Source organism: Harpia harpyja, chromosome 3 (genome assembly GCF_026419915.1).
Source record: "Harpia harpyja isolate bHarHar1 chromosome 3, bHarHar1 primary haplotype, whole genome shotgun sequence".
NCBI classification, from domain to species: Eukaryota; Metazoa; Chordata; class Aves; order Accipitriformes; family Accipitridae; genus Harpia; species Harpia harpyja.
This window is the reverse complement of record NC_068942.1, coordinates 72999590-73021646: the sequence shown is the minus strand read 5'-3', so window position 1 is coordinate 73021646 and position 22057 is coordinate 72999590. Positions and strand designations below refer to the sequence as shown.

Below are 22057 nucleotides of genomic sequence, written 5' to 3'. Positions count from 1 at the left end.
AATAACCCTCCCGCAACAGAGCCCTGAGGTTGCTGGTGGTAAGATCTGAGCGTTGGGCTTGCCGGAAGCAAAGCGCCCTTGGCATCTGCCGGCCCCTTCTGTGGGCTCCAGTGTAAGCAATAACTGAGCTTTTATGTCAGTGTTGACCTCCCAAGTTAACTTCAGAAAACATTATCTGGGAAATCTGATGTGTCAGGTTTCAAAGAAAAGAGTTTTCCAGCTCAATCCGGGTCTGATTTCCTTCCAGATAAAGGAAAAACCCTGTGGGAACCCAGCACTTCTTGGAAGCGAGGTTAAGAGCAATAAACTTTCCTCCTTACTACGAGACTGAAATATCAGCGAAACCTTTTCTGTTAGGAGTGCACGTCTATCCCCACAGGGTCAGGTCAGTGCTCTATAACTCATCTTGCAAAATTGAAATACAATTTTTGATGATCAGAGTTGGTAAGGATCAGAAAAATGGCCTGACACATTTCATATATGCTGACAAAAGTTTTTATTCAAGAAGCAGCATCTGCACAAAAAATATTTTCCCTGTACAGATAGAGTAAGATTTCAAGATAATATGCATTACAAATGATTTACAATAAAGCTGAATTAATGTCTTCTCTGAGAATCCCCCCAGCACCTGCCTCAGGACCGTACCTGTAACGTCTTAACAGCACTGAAAAATAATTGTTTTGCTGCCCAATGGAAACACAAGCCTGAAATCCCATGGGCAGTATATTTGGTGTCCCAGTCCCTCATCTGCTCCTCTAAACACTAGCTGGGAAATGGCATGGTGCCTGAAATGAGCAGAAACAGCCCTGGGATTACAAAGTGATCTGAGACCTGCAGTTGATCTCAGAGTGGATATGGCTAGGAAATTGGATTAGGAAATTACTTTACCTGGAAGTGGAAATGAATTACGGTGTCTTGTGTTGCAAAGAGGATTCATGTTTAGATGGAAAAATGAAACTGGGATTGAGGGGAAGCTCTAATTTAGGGTCAGTTTAATTTGGATTTTTGTGCTGGGGGGGCAACTGAGCACAAGTCACATGCCTCTCTCTGATGCCTTTTGCTTTCTTGCATCCTGGCCATGCAGTTTTGGGATGCTCTGATGTCTTTTCAAGAGTGGTGCAGGGCAGGGGACTGGTTCCTGGCAGTGCAGAGCAGGGTGGATGCTCACCCCTGGGAGTCGAGTGAGTGACAAGTGTTCCTGCCATAGACATACCTTTGCTGTGCTGGTCTATTCTCAGCTTGATGTCCAGCTGGAGCTCAGGGTTATTTTTTTTCACCCCTTCTCTGTCTGCCAGCTAAGGGACAATGCAGGTTATGCCAACACTGGGCAGCCCCTAACTGACACCAAGGCTCAACAAAAGGTTGTCCACTTCTGGTGAGCCCTTGCTGCCACCTGCAATATCTTTTTAGGGGGTGACCAGCTGGGCTAAGAACAAAACCACTCAGTCTGCAGCTCCCAGGGTGGCTGTGCACCCTGTCCCTTATTGCCACCATCTGAGGTTGGTAGCCAGATTTTTAGAAACTAGGGCCAAAACTTGCTGAGATCCATCAGCCAGGATGAAGCTGTGGGTTTGCGTTTTGGGTTTTTTTTGTTTGCTTTTTTTTTTTTGTAGTGGAGGGGTGCATGTCACCACCACCAACACAGGTGACATCAGTGTCCTATGTCATTAGGGGGATACCCTACTGAGAGCCAGTGGTACCTAGCCCTGCTGGGGAGGCACGGACTGATTTAACTCCCTGGGCGCCAGGGTGTATCAGCGACCAGATTTTCCCGAAGAAGAAGGATCCCCCACAACAGCTCTTCTTCTCCGCTCCCCCCACAAGCCCTGAAGCCATCAGTAGGGGCAGCTCGGGCCGCGGGAGAGGCAGCAGCCATGTCCAGAGGAGGCATTGCATTGCATTGCATTGCACTGCGCATCCTCCCCCCGCCGCCCCCTCCCCCAGCTGCAGTCTTCCTCCCTTCATCCCTCCATCCTCCCCCCCGCATCCCTCCCTCCTGCATCCTTCCCTCCTGCATCCTTCCCTCCTGCATCCCTCCCTCCTGCATCCCTCCCTCCTCCCTCCCTCCCTCCCTCCATCCCTCCCTCCTTCCCTCCCTCTGCCTGCGCAGAGCCGCGGACATGGCGCTCAGCAATTTCCTCTTCGCTCAGTGCATCTGCTATTTCCTGGCCTTCCTCTTCAGCTTCATCGTGGTGGTGCCGCTCTCCGAGAATGGTAACGACTTCCACGGCCGCTGCCTGCTCTTCACCGAGGGCATGTGGCTCAACGCCAACCTGACAGTGGAGAGGCAGCGCTTCACTGTGCAGGAGTGGGGGCCTGAGGCTGCCTGCCGCTTCAGCATCTTCACCGGGCTCCTCTCCCTGCTGCTGGCCACAGTGCAGGCCTGGAGGACCCTCTTCTTCCTCTGCAAAGGGCACGAGGAGTAAGTATCCCTGGGGAGGGCAGGGGGTGCCCATCCCTCCTGCAGGCTGGGGCAAGTGGGAGAAGCCTGGGGGCGAAGCATTGGGCTTTGCACCATCCAGATCATCCTGCTCCCTAGAGGGGTTTGGAGGGAAGCGGCGTATTGCCTGCGTCTGTCTGCCCACACACCACGTAAACCCCCACCTGTGTTCAGGGCCCTCTCCGGAGGATGCTCCCCTGCAGGGCTTTGGGGTGGGCAGCCAGATTCATCGCTATGCACCCGCTGTCCTTTGGCAGTCTGGGAGAATTGTCTGCCCAGCTCAGCTGCGGTGGGCATGGAGTGTGCTGGGGGCCGTGGGGCGATGCTGGAGGCTGGGGCTCGCAGGTGCCTCCTGACCATGGTCCCACTCCATGTCCCTGCAGAGGGGAGCCTTCCCAGGATGTACACTGGGCGCCTGAAAAACCCTGAAACAACACGGTTATGCGTGAGGGGGCAGAAGGGAGCAGTTGGTAGTCCCCCTCTATTTTTATCCTGCTTTTGTGGTGGACATGGCAACTATTGCAGAGAACAACTATTGTGTGGTTATGACATGAGAGCAATGCTGAGCGCTCCCTGCAGCAGCCGCAGGGCTGCACTGGCAGCCGGTTACTGTGTTCAGACAAACCAAGGGGCATCAGACCCCAGCAGGAATAGTGAGAGGCTTGGTGGACCAGGCAGCAGCTCGGGAGCGCTGTGCTCTGTGCTCTCCAGTGGCCTGTCCTGCCACCTTGGGTAGAGCCCCTGGCACAGGTAACCCAGCCTGTGGGTGCTATGGGACCAGGGCCCTCCAAGCATCCAGCTACACAGAGGTAGGAAGACAGGAGCATGCACTGGTGGCTGGCTAGACTAGGAAAGTTATTTTCCTGGGGTTTAGGGACCACACCAAGGGTTAATCACTTGTGTCCAGGTCTATTTGGACTAGAAGTTTCTTGAGTCAGTGGCTGTTGCATCTGGCCTTGTACAACACCCTGGTGTGGGTAATATTGGGGACTGGCTAGCAGTGTTGCCCCTCTTGCACTTTCTGACCACCCTCAAGCTGCCTAATATTAAAACATGCTTTAGTAAGTATAGACTAGAAACTTATTTCTATATTAAAACTTACCTTACAAGTTCTAAATATAACCATGTGCTTCTTAATAAATTTAAATTCAGCTTCCTCAGGGGATCAGATACCTATAGAGGATTAGTTGAATCTAGATGCTTTTTTCAGTTTTGCAGTTCAGAACTAGTTAATTTTTGGAAGAAACCAGCAGTAAAAACCTTGTAATAGTGAAATTTGGATCAGATGTTTGGCCTGCTTCCAAATGTGGCTATTTAGTTCAAAACTGTTGGGCAGGCCTCTGAAAATTGTCACTTTAGGAGTTGCTCTCAGGCTCCTTCGGGCTGAGCGTTAGCAGTTGTATAACACTGTTCACAACTGTTCCAGGCAAGAAAGGAGGCAAAAGGCTGTGGGGTGGTGGGGAGCAAAGATGGAGCAAGTCGGCATGATGAGATAACTGTAGAGCATGACAGAAATGTAAAACAGGATGAGAAGGAAGCTGCTTGAAAACAGCAGTTTCCTAGTAAGAAAGAAGGTCTGTCCTGTACCAGATCTGCTGCTGTCTGTCTGAAAAGCAGGTAGGACACACACTGTTCTGATTTTAGATGGTAATTTGTTAACACTTCAAATGGGCATGAAAACAGGTCTGTTTGGATGGAGAGAAATGTGAGCTCCTCATCATAAATGATAATTACCATTTCTGATTAGAGGCAGTTGAGGAAGAACCAGAATGACATCACAGCTGATTCTATTGAGCAGGACCACTGCTACTGGGCCAGCCCCAGGGTCAGACAGGGTTAGCACCCTATGCATCCTACCAAGGTGGTCAGTCTTCATGTGCAATGGCTTTTAATGGTTGCTGTCAGATAGGTAAGACTGCTAAAACCCCTTTTTAAAAGGGTCTGAGCACCCCTTGCCTCAGGGACAGACTGAGCTCGAGTTGCCTGCAGGAGTAGGAGAAGCAAATGCTGGCTGCCAGCCATGCTCTGGGCCTGGGACTATTCAGCTCAGCTGAAAGGTAGAGGTACAACTCAGATACTTCAGGTCTAGGACTGCAAAGCGACTTCTACTTTGAGTGTAAGCATTATCAATACAGGGCATCCACTCAATCTGGAATGTGTAGCTTGAAATTCTGATCTAAGCAAAAAAATAGGTGAGGTAGAGAGCCAAATTAGCGCAGTTCTCTTCCAGGATGCCCTGGCCTGAGGAACCTCCAGCACATATGGAGATGGTTACTGCTTGCTCAATGCACATCAAGTGCAACACTCAGTCCTGCTTTGTCAGTGGAAGGTCCCATTCTGGACCTTGGCACCTCTCCTGTGCAGCAGGGTAGGAAGTAGAGGGAGGACTAGAGGTCCCGGGCTGGCAATGATCCACTGAGTACTCCCTGGAACTGTTCCTTTTCTAGAGCTCTTACTAAGTCTGGTGTCAACTCTACTGAGTGGACAGCTCAAGTCTTTTCTGCCTCTCAGGCCAGCATACCATGCTAAGGTGCACCCAGTGGATATGGCTTTAGTGACACTTGGAATGAAGTCTAGGCTAGGTGTGAAATCAGGGCAGGGACAGTGAACGTACAAAACCGTGGCCTGCTTGTACCAGCTTCCTCTGCTACTATATGGGTGACCCTGGCACTCTGTGGAGGTGAGCTGGTCTAGTCCACCAAGTCCAGTGAAGCCAACGGATAAGAGTAGGATTCATCTCAAAGTCAGAAGTCCTGACATCCAGCTCCTGCTACAGTCTGTAAGGGCACTTCTGGAAGGTGGTTTATTTCACTTCTTTTCTATCAGTGTTGGGATGGAATGACTGCCACTTTGGAGAGAGCCTAGACAGCCCCTCTAAAGCCACATCAACCCAGAAACAAACATCCTAACCTCACTAATGATTGTTTCTTCATCTCATTTTAAAGTAGTCCTCCTGAGGTCACATATGTCTCACCATGTATAACCTGTACAAATTAGGATTGACCAGCCCAGAACCTTCCCAGTATTCAAACACTGACTCAAAAAGCCTCTCGCCTTTTCATTTAATGAGCCACCAGGGAAAACAAATGACTGTTTTTTTGTTCTCTGGGGTGAGTAGACTCCTTCTATCCTCAGCATAATGAGAGTGGCACTGGTGGGAAATTTGTCATTTTCATCCTTACCACCTAACCTGAATAAGATGACCTGCCACCTGGAGTTGCCAGTCTTCTCCAACCTAGAGTAGATGTCCAGTTTTTAGATAATGAGACTTTCCAAGTGCTACCTAGACCAGTTTCAAGTAGTGAAGGACTTGGATGAATGAGAAAAGGATTAGAAAGTTTTCACTGACAAGAAGTAAGGGGCAGAGTTAAGCAGTGAGGTTGGAAGATGAGTGGACGATTTCTTGGCCTTATGCAGTGTAAGCATCCCACCCCTTACCACTCCAAACACAGCGCATGCCTGGGGCTGGCCCTGGTTGGGCAGACCTAAGAGGGCTGAAGTAAATTGACATTCAGCTGGCAGAAATAACATACTGACACCAAAGCCAGAGAAGTCCCAGGAGAAGCTGGCCTGCTCTGCAAATTGCCCATAAAACAGAGATTCGTGTCCTATGATGGCAGTACCTTGTGTTACATTGCTTAAAATGATTATAGCTATCAGTACTGTGTTGTTTTATTTTTAGTTTCCCACTCCTAGGCAATTTTTGTCCCAATTATCACTTTAGTCATGAAATAATTTTAGCTCTGGTTACTATATAATTTGAGCTAATGACATTTATTTTAACAATGGTGATTTTCATCATTACAGTTAATGAAAACCATGCTTTGTATGAACAATCGCCACTTAGTATTTATGATTTAAAGCCCTATCCTCTTATGGTGAAAAAAAAAAATAAAAATCAAAAGTACTCACAAATGAAGATAATGTGACTCAAAATCATAATCCATAGTTTTCAATGTATAAGGTGTTCTTAATTAAAGCAGATGTGTTTCAAATGGAAACCGGTATCTTTGTGCCCGGTGTATGCTGCTTAGAGAGACTGCTGATGTTGTGTTTCAGCTGTTTATGAGTTACATTTTTCTTCCTTTTTATTGCAGCTCTTTCTTTTATGCCTTCCTGAATCTGCTGATCAGCGCCTTTGTGGTGTTTATCACATTTATTGCTAGCACTATAGTGAGTGTAGGATTTAACATGTGGTGTGATGCAATTACCGAAAAAGGAAGCATGCCAAATAGGTTAGTATTGAAGAATACATTTTCTTCCCTTTTTTTTCCATATATGCACAAATGAACAGTGGTGTTACAAACTGTAGTTATTACACGGAAGGTGAGCAGGGGGGAGAAGGCATCTGTAATGTGGAAATCCAGATTTTTTCATCTGGAACAAAAAAAGCAGATCAAACTTTTTTTTGCATTTAGTACCCCACAAAGAAAAGTACGTTTCCGTCGTATTTCATGGTCTCTTTAAGAGTCACGGTCATATGCAAAAGAAATCCATTAGTTTAAAAATTTTTATTTCCGAAGGAGAGCTAGATTTGGAAATGCTCCAAGAAGGGGGGGAGTGTGGTCTTGTGGGCAGGGCAGGGGACTGGGAGTTAGGGCTCCTGGCTTGCTGTCCTGGCTCTGCCACCGACCCACTGTGTGACAATGGGCAAGTCACTCATCCTGCCTGTGCCACAAGGCACCATCATCCAAAATTTGATGTAGGGATGCTGGCCTCCTAGCGGTGCTGTGGATGCCCTGAGAGACGCAGAATGGAAAGTACTTAGTGCACAAAATGTACAGCTCCTAAAATGCTCTACTGTATCCCACAATGTTTATGCTCCCTATAGGAAAAAAGTTAAGTTGAGCTAGGTTTTTTCCTATCAAACAAGCAACAAGAGAGAGGAAAAGGTGACATTTTATGTCATATGATATTGAATAAACGTACTATTTAAAGCATACATTTATGTTGCACATTGTCATATGTTGTAAAATGCCATAGTAAATGTTCTGTTTAGGGCTGCAACGATTAATCGAATTATTCGAATATTCGGTTAAAAATTCAATTACAAAAAACGTCTAATCGAATATTCGGATAAGAACCCAAGATGACCGACAGCACTGAAAAGGAGAGAGAAGAGGCTGCAGAAATCAACCAAGAGATAGAAAGACAACCTCAAAATCCTGGGATTTTTTTCACACCAGTAAAAGTCCAAGTTATTTGTAAAATCTGTAGGCAGCCTCTATCTTACCATCAGAGTATCGTCTCCTTGCTGGAGCATCCGAAACAAAAACACCCACACAATCCCTTCTTCTGAGGCTTTTCCTGGTGAAGTCAAAAGGTAACGGAGGCTCATACACTTTGTTTCATTGAGGGGTGAAGCAAACGACCTGGGGTGATGCCAGATATGCATATGTGGGAGGCTTGGGGGTAGTGGGAAAAGAGGGTTTTAAGTATACTGTTTTTATAATAACTATTACAATTCCACTTAAGGAAGATTGGTGTTATCACTTACATAATTATACATTGGGTTTTTTTAAAGAAACTAATTACATGCCTCTTTTACCTTAGTTTTAGAGAAGATTGGCAAGCAACCTGGTTACTACAATAACTTAAATATCTTTTGATAAAACATGCTGTTGTGACTGTTTGAAACACATTTAAGATGTTGCTTCATTTTATATTTGGTTTGCCTGTTTGGACTCTCTGAAATAATTTTCTTCTTTCCCCTCCAAATGCCTTCCTTGGGTAGCTGTGAAGAATTACAGGATATAGATCTTGAACTGAACTTAGAAAACTCTGCTTTCTACGACCAGTTTGCTATTGCGCAGGTAGGTCAGAGTAGGTCATGGTTCTGTTTCAGTTCATTTGCCATTTGCTCATTGATCTGGGATTGCTGGAGCTGAATTACTATTCCTCTGATATTGATGGGAATGTTTCCACTGACTTCAGTAAGTGCTGAATCAGGATGATAGTGATGGGCACATTTGCATTTTAAATGCAAAATAGTTTTGAATGCAGACATGTCAAAACCTGACTCTGCCACTGATCTTGTTACTCATGATGGAAAATTTATTGTTACTCCAAAGGATGAGCTCTGCAAAAGTTGCAACACTCTGGTGTCCTGGAGCTCTTCATTGCTGTTCAGAATAATGTCTGACCTGCACCAGATCATGGGGCTATTAGCTTTGCCTTCCATGAGTTTGTCTGATATCACCTGAGCTATATAAATATCAGATCATTGAAAATAATTAAACATTCCTGCCATTTAGATAGGGATGCTTTCTGATGAATCTTTGAGAATTAGACCTCTAAGGCTGTCAGACCTTTCTATTGAATATGCTAGCTCTAAGTCAACAATCAAAGTCAGTGAACATTGGGACTTGAGCACTCGTACATGTAAGCACGTACTAGTTCTGCAAGGAGGATAGCCCCATCCATGCAGGGCTGCACCCGTACACATGCTTCTTATGTTGTCCCACACAGGAAGAGGCATTAACTTGCCTGGGGCACTTCTTGAGGTAACCGTACCTCTTGGACACAAGCTAGTTTTGTGTCTTTGTTGCCAGCACTGGCATCTAGACACCCAGCTCAGACATATCTGCATGTAGGACAGAAATATGCCTTAGAAGTGACCTCTTTATAAGATGCTAGCCAAAGGCCGAGCTGTATTTTGCAGTAGATTTTGCCATTAGCTCCTAATCTGCCAGCTAGTGGGAGGTTAGCAGAAGTAAACCTGTTACCAGTCTATAGCTTTGAGTTCATGGGAACTAAATGTCCATGTCCACACTGTGATCTCAGGGCGGACAGTTGGTAATCTATATGCAAGAGAAGACACTTCTCTAACAGGGAGCCATGCCTAAAAAGTCAAGGTCCATGCACACAGCACTTCAGTTGGAGGACAGTTAACAAATCACAGCGTAGATAGATCAGCCCAAGCCGTCAGAGGCAGCTCCCCACACCAATCCACGTCCCTCCAGATGTCCCTGGGTAGAGCTAGCCTGCAAGGTGCAGCCACTAAGCTCTGCAAACACCCAAGTATGAAGACCCTGGGAGCATAACAGCTCCAGGGGAACACCGTTTGGCTTCAAAAGCTGAACGTGGCAGTGTCAAAGTGAATCCTGATTGTGACTGTTTGAAGAAAGGACCAAGCAGGGAACAAAATCATGCATCATTGTCTTCTGATATCCAGGGTGTGGTAAGCAGACTTGGATGAAGGTACGAGAATGGGCAAATAAGTTTCTTTGAAACAGTAGAAAGAAAAACCCAAGAAAGACTAGACTTACCAGCTAAAGCAAACATTTCCTTATAAGTGCAATAATTTCTGACAGCAGGCTTTACTTAGAAGCAGTCTCTGTTCCTGTCTCTGTCTGCTTTCTTCCATTCAGATGCTTCCAACACATCAGAATGGCTCTGGGACTTTCACTGAATTTGGCTATATCCAAGTAGATTCTTTCATATCAAATATGCTGAGAAGACCACAGCAGTAGCAGATATCTGAATGCCTTTAGGATATTTCATTAATGAAGTGGCGCTTAAGAAATGAATGCAAAGCTTCCAATTCTCTAGATATAGTCATATAAAGCCAAATTAATATCTCCTTATTTCCAAGGTTTGTAGAATAACTCAAAAATATTTTTTACTGGTGAACCGAGATAATTGTAAGTATGGGCAGTAATACTTAAGAGAATTTCCAAAGTGCGTAAGATATATAGGAACATAAACTCTCTTTAAAAAATAGTGGCCCTTTCTTATCTAAATTGGCTATTAGAATACACAGCTGTATTACTGTCTGGAAGTGTTTAAATTGTAGTATTTTTTTAATTAAAAATTCAGTATGTCAAAACTGAAATACAGGGATTCAATTAATGTTTCGTTGCTAAAGGCATCATAGAATTAAAATGGAATTTCTACCAGAAAGCCTTACTACAAATGAGCCTCCTCTGAGGCAGGGAAGCCAACATTCAAGTACCTGAACCAATCAAAGTATAATTATTTCTACAAAGTTAAGCAAGAGAGACTAAGTTAGTGGTGGGTCTTACTGCATATCTAAGGCTTTAAGCCCAGGTCTCTCATGCCAGGTATAAATAAGCCCCCAGGCACTTCGATGCATTGTAGTGGGTTTCTCTTGCTCTCTGAGTTCATGCTAATGTGAACCAGTTACCCCAGAATGTAAAGGTTCAATTTGTAAGATTTTCTCAACAATATTTTGAATAAAAATACCTTGAAATTAGCACTTCTGCAGGTGTAGTGGAAGGCCTGAATGACTTGGGAAGAAAGTTTTGGAAAATGTCTTAAAACGTATTGCAATTCCAAAGCAACAAAAGTGAAATAATCCCAAGAATTTTGGGCCAGCCAGAATGTCAGATATGGGAAGTTCAACAGATGCACCTAGATTATACAGATTTCTTTTTTTCCTCATTGTACTTAGCACATTTTTGCTTCAGTATTTCTGGTACATAAAAAGTTTTTCCTTCTAAGCTAGGAATAACTTGACAGAGTTGAGGAACAGAGGGGCCAGGACATTACTGGGTGTAACTTGGTGTGACTCCATGGGTTTTGGTCCAGCTGAGATTTTGATGTTCACCTGGACAGTTGACTTTGTTTTTACAATATGGTATTGACCTCTTTATTATTTGTTTTCTTCTCTAGTTTGGTCTCTGGGCTGCCTGGCTGACTTGGCTGGGAATTACCATTCTGGCTTTCCTGAAGGTTTATCACAACTACAGACAGGAGGACCTGCTAGATAGCCTGATCCATGAGAAGGAGCTATTGCTAGGAAGATCCTCTTCACGAACCTCTTTGCAAGATGAGAAAAGTGGCATGATCTAAAGTGTAAGCAAATTTCCAGGGCAGGATCTAGATTTTATTATTCAATAGTGTGAGCTGAAGCTGAGTCAGGGTACTGAGCGTGTGAGATCTTTTCTTTCCTGAAAAGAGATGTACTTGCGAATCACCCACTTCCTCCATGAGAAATTGTTGGCAGAAATACTTACATTAGGCTACAGAGAATGAACGACCCCATATGCCATTGGCACAGCAAACTTTCTGTCCCGCACAGGCACAATCTGTAACCTGCTCTTGCTAGTAGAGCGCCTACGTGCCATCACTGGCTTTCGGGGCAGGGGCCATTTTTGAGGACTGAGCTGGCAAGACCAGGCTACAGAGTCCAGGCTATTCCTTCAAACTATACTCCAACAACAGTTGTAACTGGGACTGTGTCCAGTCCCTCTTCTCTCCCTCTCCTCCCTTTTACCAGTAAAGCTGTCCCAGTTCTCACTTTATTCTGGGTAACTGCAGCTGTGGGCCAGGTATAGACTCTCACTGTCTCTGCTTTTGCTATGTATGGATGCTGTGCTGACAAACCTGTTTCTTCTGCTCTGATTTTGAGTTTATTTAGAACATAGAGAACTGTGTTCCAGACTTGATATTTAATATTGGACAGTGTTAATGAAACCACTATATTATTACTGTATCTGTCAAAACCTGTGTATCATTTGGAAGGATGGTGGAGAATTTTTTTGGTTTTGTTTCTTCTTATGTTTTGGCATGACCAACATTTATTATGACTCCTGAAGTGTAGTGTAGCTAGCAATTGCTGATGCTTGCATACTAAGAAATTAGGCTGAATAGATAGTATTAATGCTTGTGCATTTATAAATATAACTTGGTCCCTACCATTGTATACTATTCGGTTTTGAGTATTAGAATTTACTTGTGATATTTATTTCATATAGGGTATGCAAAATTACTGTAAACTTTTGCGTTGTAGGTATCTCTATATATCTATACACATAGCAAGGAGCTCAAACAGCTGAGTTATTTTATAGGTAGTTCAGTGTTGAATGGGTCTGTTCTCCCCACTCATGGGCAGGAGTTGCAGGGCTGATGAATTTTGCTGCGAAAAGGGAGAAGAACTGTTATTTTCACAAAGCTTACTAGTGACTTTGTTGTTGCTTTCAGTTTTGCTTGGCCAGTGCTTCAACAAATAAGGTGGATGGTTGAGACGAGAAGTAGATCTGATAATAAACAAGAGTCACTCAGATGAGTGTGGGATTTGCATGACAGTGAAGTTGTGCTAGAATTAGACAGTTATCCCCAGGTACACATTATGCAGAAGAACCCCGATTCAGCAGAAAACTTAAGCAAGCAGTTAAGTTTAGGCTGAAGAAGATGTTTTGAGAGTACACTGACACTGCCTGTGGCAGCTGTGTTTGAGTTGAGACTGAATTTATTGCACCACGAGTGCAAACCATGCACAACTATATTGCCTGGTAAATAGGAAGGAGGGGAGAGAAGAGCTCAAGCCTGGGGCTAGCACCATGCAGATTTACTGTTGTCTTCTGGGGACTATCTGATGCTTAAAGTTAAGTACTGGCTTAAGCATTTGGTTGAAACAGAATTTGAAGTCATAACAAATCCCTGAATTAGTAAGCATTTTAGGGCATAAAATCTAACATTATATTTAATAGCCAAATTGTTCTCACAAGTTTAGGGAAAAAACCTTCTATGGGCTCTAAGCAGTGAGCCAGCCCTGTGAACATCACTTATAGCCCCAGCTGGCCACAGCTATCTGTAGAGAGGTCTTGTTTTTCAGCATGATTTCTGCCCACAAGGGAATGCAATTCCTTTGAAAGATTTACAGTGGTAGCTTATTTGTGGTTGTGAATTGACATCAGAGGAGGAGTTCCTGAAAAGGGAATCAGAGATCAAGTTAGTTAATACCAGTTTAAAATTCAGACATCAGGACTGTTGGAGTGCCTTTTTTTTATTCATTTGGTCTAATAAGAGGTACACTCTTGCAGGTACCTAAGCCCTTTGCCAGGGCATGACCTTCCCCTTCATATCCTGAAGAAGAGCCTGGGTCCTGAAAGTTAGCCTGTTTCATATGTTTCCCCAGATGTTTCTCTAACTGTAAAAGACACTACTTCTCCTTCCAGTCTCACTTTGTATTTAAGATTCAGCAGTGATGTCTCTTCTCACAAATTACTTCAGTCCATGCCTTACTCCTCACGCGGAACCGTGCTGCTGCTTTGTATAATATATTTTATGTATGTGCCAAATCAGGCTTAGGCTGAAGTAACATGTGGGTTGGGACCACTGTTCCTGGTCTTGCCTGGGGGTTTGAAGAACCAGGAGGCAGAAGATAGCAAGTGTCTCCTCCTCATCCTTGCTCTGAGCTATGAGGGCTCAAGCCTTGCCTCTGGTTCTGAGACGGAAGAAGAAGATGCTGCTCATTGGTGAGGTTGTCCAGAGCTCATGCTCTCTTCTACCTCTCTTTCTCCTGTCTCGGGGTCTTTTCCTCCTTTCCACTTCCACGAGAAGCAGCAAACTCTGATCCTGGGGTTTCTACTCTTGTTGACTTTTGTGGTTAGCAATTTCGCCAGCATTTGTCACCCTGACACTATCTATCTTCATTGTTCTGCAGCTCAATAGACAAAAAGTGGGATCTTTAAAGCACCTGATGCAACCAGGATCCCACCTTGAAGTAAAAGTCAATAGCAACAAAATACTTCGCTTCAGCCTTTGGAAAGTCCAGCCCAACACATGTACATGTACAGACTCACTGTTAAGTTCGGCATCAAAGCTTAGCATCTCTAATTCATTTACCTGTGTGAATTCTTCTAACCCCAGTTGCATTACAGTGCCCATGAACACAAGCATCTTGGCTGTTGGAGTTGGCATGTAAACTGAAAGGAGGCTGAGGCTCTTCTTTAAGTCCCACATGCATCCCAGTCTGTTTTCCCCTTCTTCCCTCACTTGACTAGGTAGGCTGAGTCTGGCACCCAGCTTGCACGCATCAGTGATGCTTAAAAGCAAAGCTAGTTTTGAAGGAAGCCCCTGCGCAGGTGAGAAGGGAGAATGTGTAGTGAGAAGCTCTCTGGCTGACTCAAGGGGAGGAAGGGTACCATGCAGCACCCAGTTATTGGACCTGCTTGGGCTTTTTTGTTTGCATTCAGCTTTCTGCAAGCTCTTCTCCTAAAGCTTGGAGACTCAGGCCAACCTAGTGATGCCAGGCTGAAAATGTGTTAGAATAGCAGTATTATTTATACACACATACATACATACCTATGCTTTCTCTCACACACCTCTCTCTTGTACATTTATGACCTCTGCTTTTAGTCATCCATTGCCAACCAGCACAGAGTGTGGCTGCAGTAGGAGTTTCTCTGAGTCAAATGTTGCATTTCTGTGATATTTCAATGCCTTCTTTAATTTGACACCTCCAAAAGCAGGCCTCTGAGAACACTCTGGCAAGAAGTGTATTCAAAGAACTAGAACCCTGTGTGGGATTTATACTTGTATTTATTTACTGTCACGTGGTGGAAGGGGAAAAAGCTTTGTGGCCCTTGCCCATGCAGGCCCTCCCGCTGGTGCCCACCGTAAAGCTGTGAGCCATTCTGGTGGAGAATGGGGGATGCAGTTGTTTAGTCAATGTGTTCCCTCTGATGCTAAAACCACAGTCAAAAGGTCTTCTTTTTGGCCTGTGAAAATTGCTAGTAACACAGGGAGAGCCTTACTTGGTTGGGTGCAACTGGATGCTACTTTCTGAGGCACCGGGGTGTTGCCACACAATTATTCTGTTATATCGAATATATTCCCCACATCCTGCCTACCACCTGTGGTTAATTTTCCTGCCAATTCCCTGCCAGCAATCTACATTGGGTTAGAAAAATCCGAGCTAACAAGTGTCATCTGAGCTTTTCAATCGATGCTGTTTATTATTATTTTTATAATGGAGAAACAATTGAAGCCATTTTTTGGAATAGAATTTCTCATGAGGGCACAAATGCAAGTAACTTCTTATCCCACTAATTCAGGAGGCATCTTTCAGCTGTGAACTTTCAATAGGAATCACAAAAATAAGAGCATAATGATTACTTTAAAAACTGAAGGACACATGCATGCTATGGCAATGTTTCTATGGTCCCTTAGAAAACTGGTTGTTATAATAACCAGTGATGGATGCCTGAGTATCTGGACCTTGTCATGAAAACATTCAGTGTCAGGGAGGTGGTGTATGTGTGTGCGTACAATGTGCACAGATATATGCCAAAAATAAATCCACTGCTCTTCTGTGATACGGATATAGGCTCTTCTCTTAACAGGCATCTTAGGTCGGAGTAGTTGTTAGGTTGCCTTAACTTTCTACACTGCCTTTTTCTTACTTAGTATTAGGATCTGTGCAATGACACATAGGTTATGATACCCAGAGGTGGATGTGATGTAAGTGGAGTAGGAAAGCACTGGCCAGTGCACAGCCTCCAAAGGGCTGAGATGGGTTTCTAATATGAGTTTGCAAATGTTTTAATTCCTCCTCTATCTCTGGGTAATACCCTGATGTTAACCTGTATTAGTCCTGACAGTCACATTTCCCTTCGAGGCCTTCTCTCAGCAACATGAAACACTGTTGATTTAACCTATGTAGTACTCAGGATGGAAGCAAGGCTGCAAGGAACAGGAGCACACACTTTACAGTTATATTGCATGAGCAAGGGATACTTTTCCCCTGATTCAGGAATTCTGCACCACGGACTCCTAAATGACAAATGACCTTGGCATGAACATGGTGCTGTTATTAATTCATTTAAAATACAGACTTGCAGGTGACAAACAGAACATATTTTGATAGGAGTGTCAATCCTTTGGTTGCCAAACCATACTCTTCTGCAACACAGTACAATATTCTGGCTCAAAACAGCCAGCATGTCTTTTTGTAAACAGTCATTTATTTGCTCTTAGAAAAGATAAGGTGACAAAGGGGAAAAAAGATGTATTTATAAAACAGTTATTTAGTAGCGGGATTTTAGATGGGAGAATTCATTTGAAAACTTATTTATTGTCTTAATGGTTGAAGAAACTCAAGCAGATCTTTGGTGTAGCAAGTTAGTGGGTAGTTCTTGAGGGACAGAAGGGCTAAGCTGATTTATGGTGTCTGAGAATCTAACCAATCTAACCCTCTGTATTTAATGTAACCTGAAAACTCACCTTGAGAAAACATGTGCACTTGCCCTGTTTCTTCTAAATCCCCAATGTAAACTGCGGGTTAGAATGCCCTAGGCTGTGTTATTCGCTGAAATGGAAGGCTAGACTGGACAAACAGATTCCTGGCTGGAGGGCTTTGGGGTTTCTAAGTGCAATGGCTGTTGCATGTGAAATGCATGACTGGTTGAGAGAGGACACTCAGGATTCCCCTGGACACCTGAAGGCTCTCATCAGTGAGATACGAAGCCATGCTTCACCTTCATTTGTCATCCAGAATCTTTTAGCCTTTGTTGCATATTAGTCCAATGTCAATTGTTAGTACCTCATGCAGCTTAGCCCTTAGGGTGATGGTTGGAAACCATCTTCTGAGAAAGAGGGGCTGTGCATAGGAGTCTCTTCAGGCTGATCTGGGTGCAGAACGTGGGGTCCCCTTGCTAGGGAAGTGTGAGCCACAGGCCATTGTATAGGCTTTATGCAGGAAACAGGGTTTCTGCACAACCTCAAATCTCACATCGATCTACGTGATGGGTCTCAGAAAATGCAATATCAAATGTCCAAATTCAGAATGGATGCCAGCTGCGAAATATTCAGAGCAAGAAAGTACATAAAACCTGGTGTTTGGGTGAATGTGGCTTTTATCAGTTCCCTTGCCCAAAGACCCCCACCTCAAGCAAATTGCATGTAAAATCACTTTTACTATCTAAATGTTAACTTTAACAAAAGTCCAGACAGTCATTCATACTGGCAAGACTAACAGTATTTTGTGACAAACCGATCTGGATTTTGACAAAACTTTTGTCTTTTCTTCTAAATCAATGGTCTGGGTGTGAACATCCGTGAGCTAATGGGAATCCTGTCTGTATCCAGATCCTAAATTTGTACCTCAGACCATTTCCTTTGCTGATGGAAATAGCCCATTTTTATCTCATTGGAATGTTTGCTTTGGAGACCACAAATGTCCTTTCCTCGTGCTTAGGCAATCTGGGAAGAGAGGCGGGTTTTGCCTGGCTAGTTTCCACACCTGCATGCAGTGAGAAAATGCTCATATAGCTTCATTAAATTGTTTTCAAATTATTTCTGTTCATGGTCCTAATGCCTTGAAGTCTATGTTTCTATTTTTGTCCTCCATAAGAAAGAGGAAAACTAACCTGAGCTGTACTTTAGCATTCACAGATACAGACCTAAAAGTTTTTTAAATTTTTTTGAAATGACAAAATTCCACTCAATAATTTATGAAGCTAACAACTGCATAGAAGACAGAACTTTGATGTACTCCTGACGTAGAAGGGAAAAACACAACTACACTCTCTCAGAAAACTTAACATTTGTTTCTGAGACGTTAGACGGCAATTTACTTAGTATATAACAAGTACTGCTTATTTCAGTGCAGGCATGTACTTGACAGTGTCTTTCCATTCTGTTGTTGGGAAGAGTATTTACAGAGCAATGCTTTCTCTTCAGTTTGTCCATGCCAAAGAGTGTAATTGAACTGCTATTGCAAACATAGATTAACGTGAATGTATTCACCTGAGTGCTTAAACTTTTCTACCTCTCATAGCTACTATAACTGCTGTAACTGTTATTGCACACAATAGTCAAAAGAATTGAATCCATGTGAGAGTCTAAGTCCCGTTTTCATAGATAGGTAAAGGATTTAGGATTTAATGCTTATTAGTGTCCTGTCAGATCCTCATTCCTAAAAAAATGGGCACAGGCACCCAAGAAGGGCTGTGTGAATAGCCCTTTTGATTGGTCAAATAATGATTTTGTTTTGCTTTGTTTTAATATTTTTTTTTCTCACCAAAACAAAAAGCCAGCAACTGTGATTTGTTAGACATGGAAGGTCATATGTTACCTGAAAGTTGCATTTCATAGGGGTGGCAGAAATTGATGAGCTACTAGTTAAAATGCCTGTATGGTCCTTCCCGAGCCCTCCCCACTGGCAGGTAACTGCAAGGCACAGGTTTAGTCTCGCCCTCTGCCTTGGGGGACACAAGCCTCTGACATGGCAAATGCTGCTACCATGGTGCTATCCTGGATCCCCCTCAAATCCTCCTGTTGGAGCTCTTCTACTTGGCTTGAAATTCCTAAATAACAATGTTTTAGCTTGGTGGTTCTGGTGTTTATCAGGGAGATAAAGCACTTGGCAGCAAGGGCTGCTCGCTGAAATAGCTTGAATTATTTGTATATGGTGGAAACCCAGTTTGAGAAGTTTTTGTTCCCCCTTTCTGCTTGACTATGTTGTAAAGTGAAGGTTGAGACAACCTGCCAGGAGGTGGGAATGAAGATTCATTGTTACTGTTGACGTCTTGGATGATTTCTCACACAAGTGAGTACAGTCCTGTGACAAAACTACTCTTTATCTCCTCCTTACTTTCCCCTCGTTTCGATTTGGGCAAGTTTGACTCCAGTTTGTATACAGGTTCTGAAGAGTATTTATGAATGCGAGAAAAATTGCAGCTCCTATGACAAACTTTACCTTTTGTCAAAAAATAAGAAAAAGTGTCACAGATTTTCCCTGTTCTCACTTGGGGTCTCTGGGGTATGATGTCAAACCCTTCCCTTGACATAAGCCAGGCCTGATTCGGGTGACATGTTGCTCTAGGAGGTTCCCAAGGTTGGTGCCAGCAGTCCCTTGAGAAACCTGGCAGAGTTAGATGAATGCTACGTTAAACAATAGCTTTTAAGGCAAGGAAATGTTTGAAAATCACCTGTCAAGGTATCCCACATAACACAGTCCAGAGCTCTTCACCCCCTCACTCCTGCAGCAGAAGGAATTATTTTTCCCTGTTAACAAGGTGAAGTCCAATAATTTGTGTCTGAAATACAGCACATCTTCCTGCAGCACACTGGATCTTGAATGCATCAGTTAACCCATTCCACTTTCTAGGTCGCTGCAACAGTTTTAACTGTCATTGTTAAACAGTGTTCAACATTTGACTTCAAAAGGTACTAACGGTCTCCTTATTAAACCACAGTCTCCTGGAGTTGCAGTCAGTCCTTTTGCTAAATGATGCTGAGAAGCTCTGTGCTGAACAGCATCCTCCCAGGAGGATGACCACTGCATTGGGGTCCACAGCTAGTACAGACTGATGGTATCAGAGCAATTCTGGTCAAATACTCTCTGAATAAAACTATTGCTGTTTTTCAGCCCAAGCTACACAATTGAGAAATCAATATACTGTGATGTGAAGTACACTTCCGAGAGGTTTTTGAAGGTTTATGAACAAAACAAAACAACAACAAAAAACCCCAACAGTTCCACTGACATCTCCTTCCCCTGGATCCTTTCATCTTCAGAAACATTCCTGCAAACTTCACAGAGGGTTTTATTGCCATCAAGCTGATGATCAGGCCTTATTTCACACATCTCTTCCTAGTGGGCACAGGGACTGCTGAGGGGGACAGGAGAGTGCCATAAATCAGAACAGAAATAGGTAGTGAGGAGAACTGTTAGTGCATTACCTGTGAGAGATTTCGGCTTTCAGACTGCGATGTGAGGGATCCAGCATGGCAGTGCCTGTGCTGGCAGCACTGACACCAGTTTCAGACTTCGCTTGGCCCCCTCAGCCACTGCCTGCTCATGTGGCTTCACAAACTGCTGAGCATCTCCTTGAAGCATGTGTTGGCCTAAACTCAGCTTCTGGAGAGGGCCACCTGTGACAGCTGTGCAGATATCTAGTGTAAAGGTGCTGGCATTGCTGCCAGGTTTGGCAAGGTTGCTTTGGAAACCTTCTTCCCATGTTGGCAGATCCAGATACCCTACAGCTGGCCCTTTGCCCTGTGCAGTTCGTGGCTGTATGGGCGAGGAAAGACTGTTCCCAAACCTCTGTAGACTTGCCATTTTTGAAAGTAGCTCATTAACACCCATGGCTTTAGAAGGTTTGGGTTTTTTGTGTGGTACCACCTGCAAAGATCTGAAGCAGATCTTTCTTGCTTATAAGTCAGCGCAGAGCCTGAAAGCGTTACAGCCTCTCTGAAATGTATGTCCTATGACTTATGTATTCATGAGCCACTGCCTCTTCTTATAGCCACGTGGGAAAAGCTTTTAAGAATCTAGATTAACTATTGTGTTATGCTGCTAAAGAGGTCCCCACATAATGGGTATTTGGGGATGAAACTGAACACTTTTTCATAATTTGTTTAACTGTTGAAAGCTGTAGAGGGGCAGATCCTTCGCTGATGTATATAGCTTAGCTTTGTGAGCCGTGCTGGAGCCCACACCAGTCCACACAAGCTAAGAACGGAGCCTGGTCTGTTTTGAATATTCTCTCTCTCGATTTTTATGGTCTTTTGCAGTGTAATGACTGCTGATTTGGAGCTTTAATTGCATGCATTTGACAGAAACAGAATTGGAGTAAGGTTTATTATTGTTTTGATACAGTCTCAAAAGGAAAGCTTTTTACTAGCATTTTAATATAGCCCTTTGTAAACACCTAGCAAATAAAAATTGAGTCCAGTGCTTCTGCTAATGGAGTCAATGACAAAGTTTCCTTTGGCTTTAGTAGAAGCTGGACTGGGTTCAGTATAAGTGATACACTCTATCGTTACTGACAATGAGTTACTGTGTTTTATATATTGATGCTTTTTGCTGGACAGTGCATTGGCTTTTTATGATTTGGTGATATATACAAATAAATTATTTGAAAAGTCAGTATTTCTGTGCCTGTTTTTTGAAGGTGAATTTAAATTGTTACAGTGTAAGATAAAAAATTGTTCTCAAAGTCAGTGGTAGCATCTTAGTTCATATACTCATTCCCCAGCACCTCCATGCCACAGCTTGTATAGTCAAGGATATGGCCAGCCATCCTAAGCTGTCTGAGCCCTTTTGGTACCATCTTCCAGCAGTGAACCCTAATGCCATAGGAGACAAGGAGAAGATGCTCCCATGTCAGCATGCAGCTGAAAGGCAGCTTGTTACCAAATGTAAAGGGGGACCACAGGCTGCATGGGCATGTTCATTTTCTAAATGCCAGCTGGTTAATTTTCTTCATGTAGCATCAGCCTTCCTCTTCAGAGGTGGGCCTAAAGGTTCCCAACAGCTACCCTGGAGCGAGGAATTAATAAGAAACAAGTCCACACTATTATCTTAGCGGTTCCGGAGTTACTCCTTGAGGGTAGCTGGTAATACCCTTTTTCTAGTCACATGCTGCCAGCCCTTCTGCTTGCTTCAAAGTGGCAAAAGGCAGAAATGACAATTAAAATTGCTGCTATGGGCTTCTCCTGCTCCATTAACCTGTTTCCAGACTAGCAGAGCTGGAGAGATGAAGGGAGGGAGTGGGACTAGAAGCAGTTTTTGGGGCTGCCTTTTACCAGCACAAATGCTGAGTGCATTAAAAGGTTAATGTAAAAAAATCTTGCGTCATCTCACTGTGTCCTTTTCTATCTCCTCTAACTGTATGGGTACGGATAATCCTGCTAGTGCAATCAGGTGTCACTGATGTGGTGAGCCTGCCTGAAGAGGGTGTTGGCAGCTGCCCTCCGTTCATGCTGCAGGAATGTACTGAATACTGTCAAAACAACACTTACCCCATACTCTTGTGGTCTGTTGATTTCTGCTGTGCATTAATTTCATACTCATTGCATAAGGGATATTAGGCAGCACTTCTACCCTTAGACCCTGTCACTAGCCCATTTTCATGCACAGAC

General features: G+C 43.8%; 1 protein-coding gene across 1 annotated transcript; it reads left to right on the top strand.

Annotated features, from left to right (window-relative positions):
* The first annotated feature begins 2002 nt into the window (after positions 1–2002).
* On the top strand, positions 2003–21062 carry TMEM179 (transmembrane protein 179). The gene is made up of 4 exons (XM_052783344.1): positions 2003–2422; positions 6538–6675; positions 8175–8253; positions 11075–21062. The coding sequence occupies exons 1-4, from the start codon at positions 2121–2123 to the stop codon at positions 11252–11254; spliced, it is 699 nt and encodes a 232-aa protein (XP_052639304.1). The 5' UTR covers positions 2003–2120; the 3' UTR covers positions 11255–21062.
* The last annotated feature ends 995 nt before the right edge of the window (positions 21063–22057 follow it).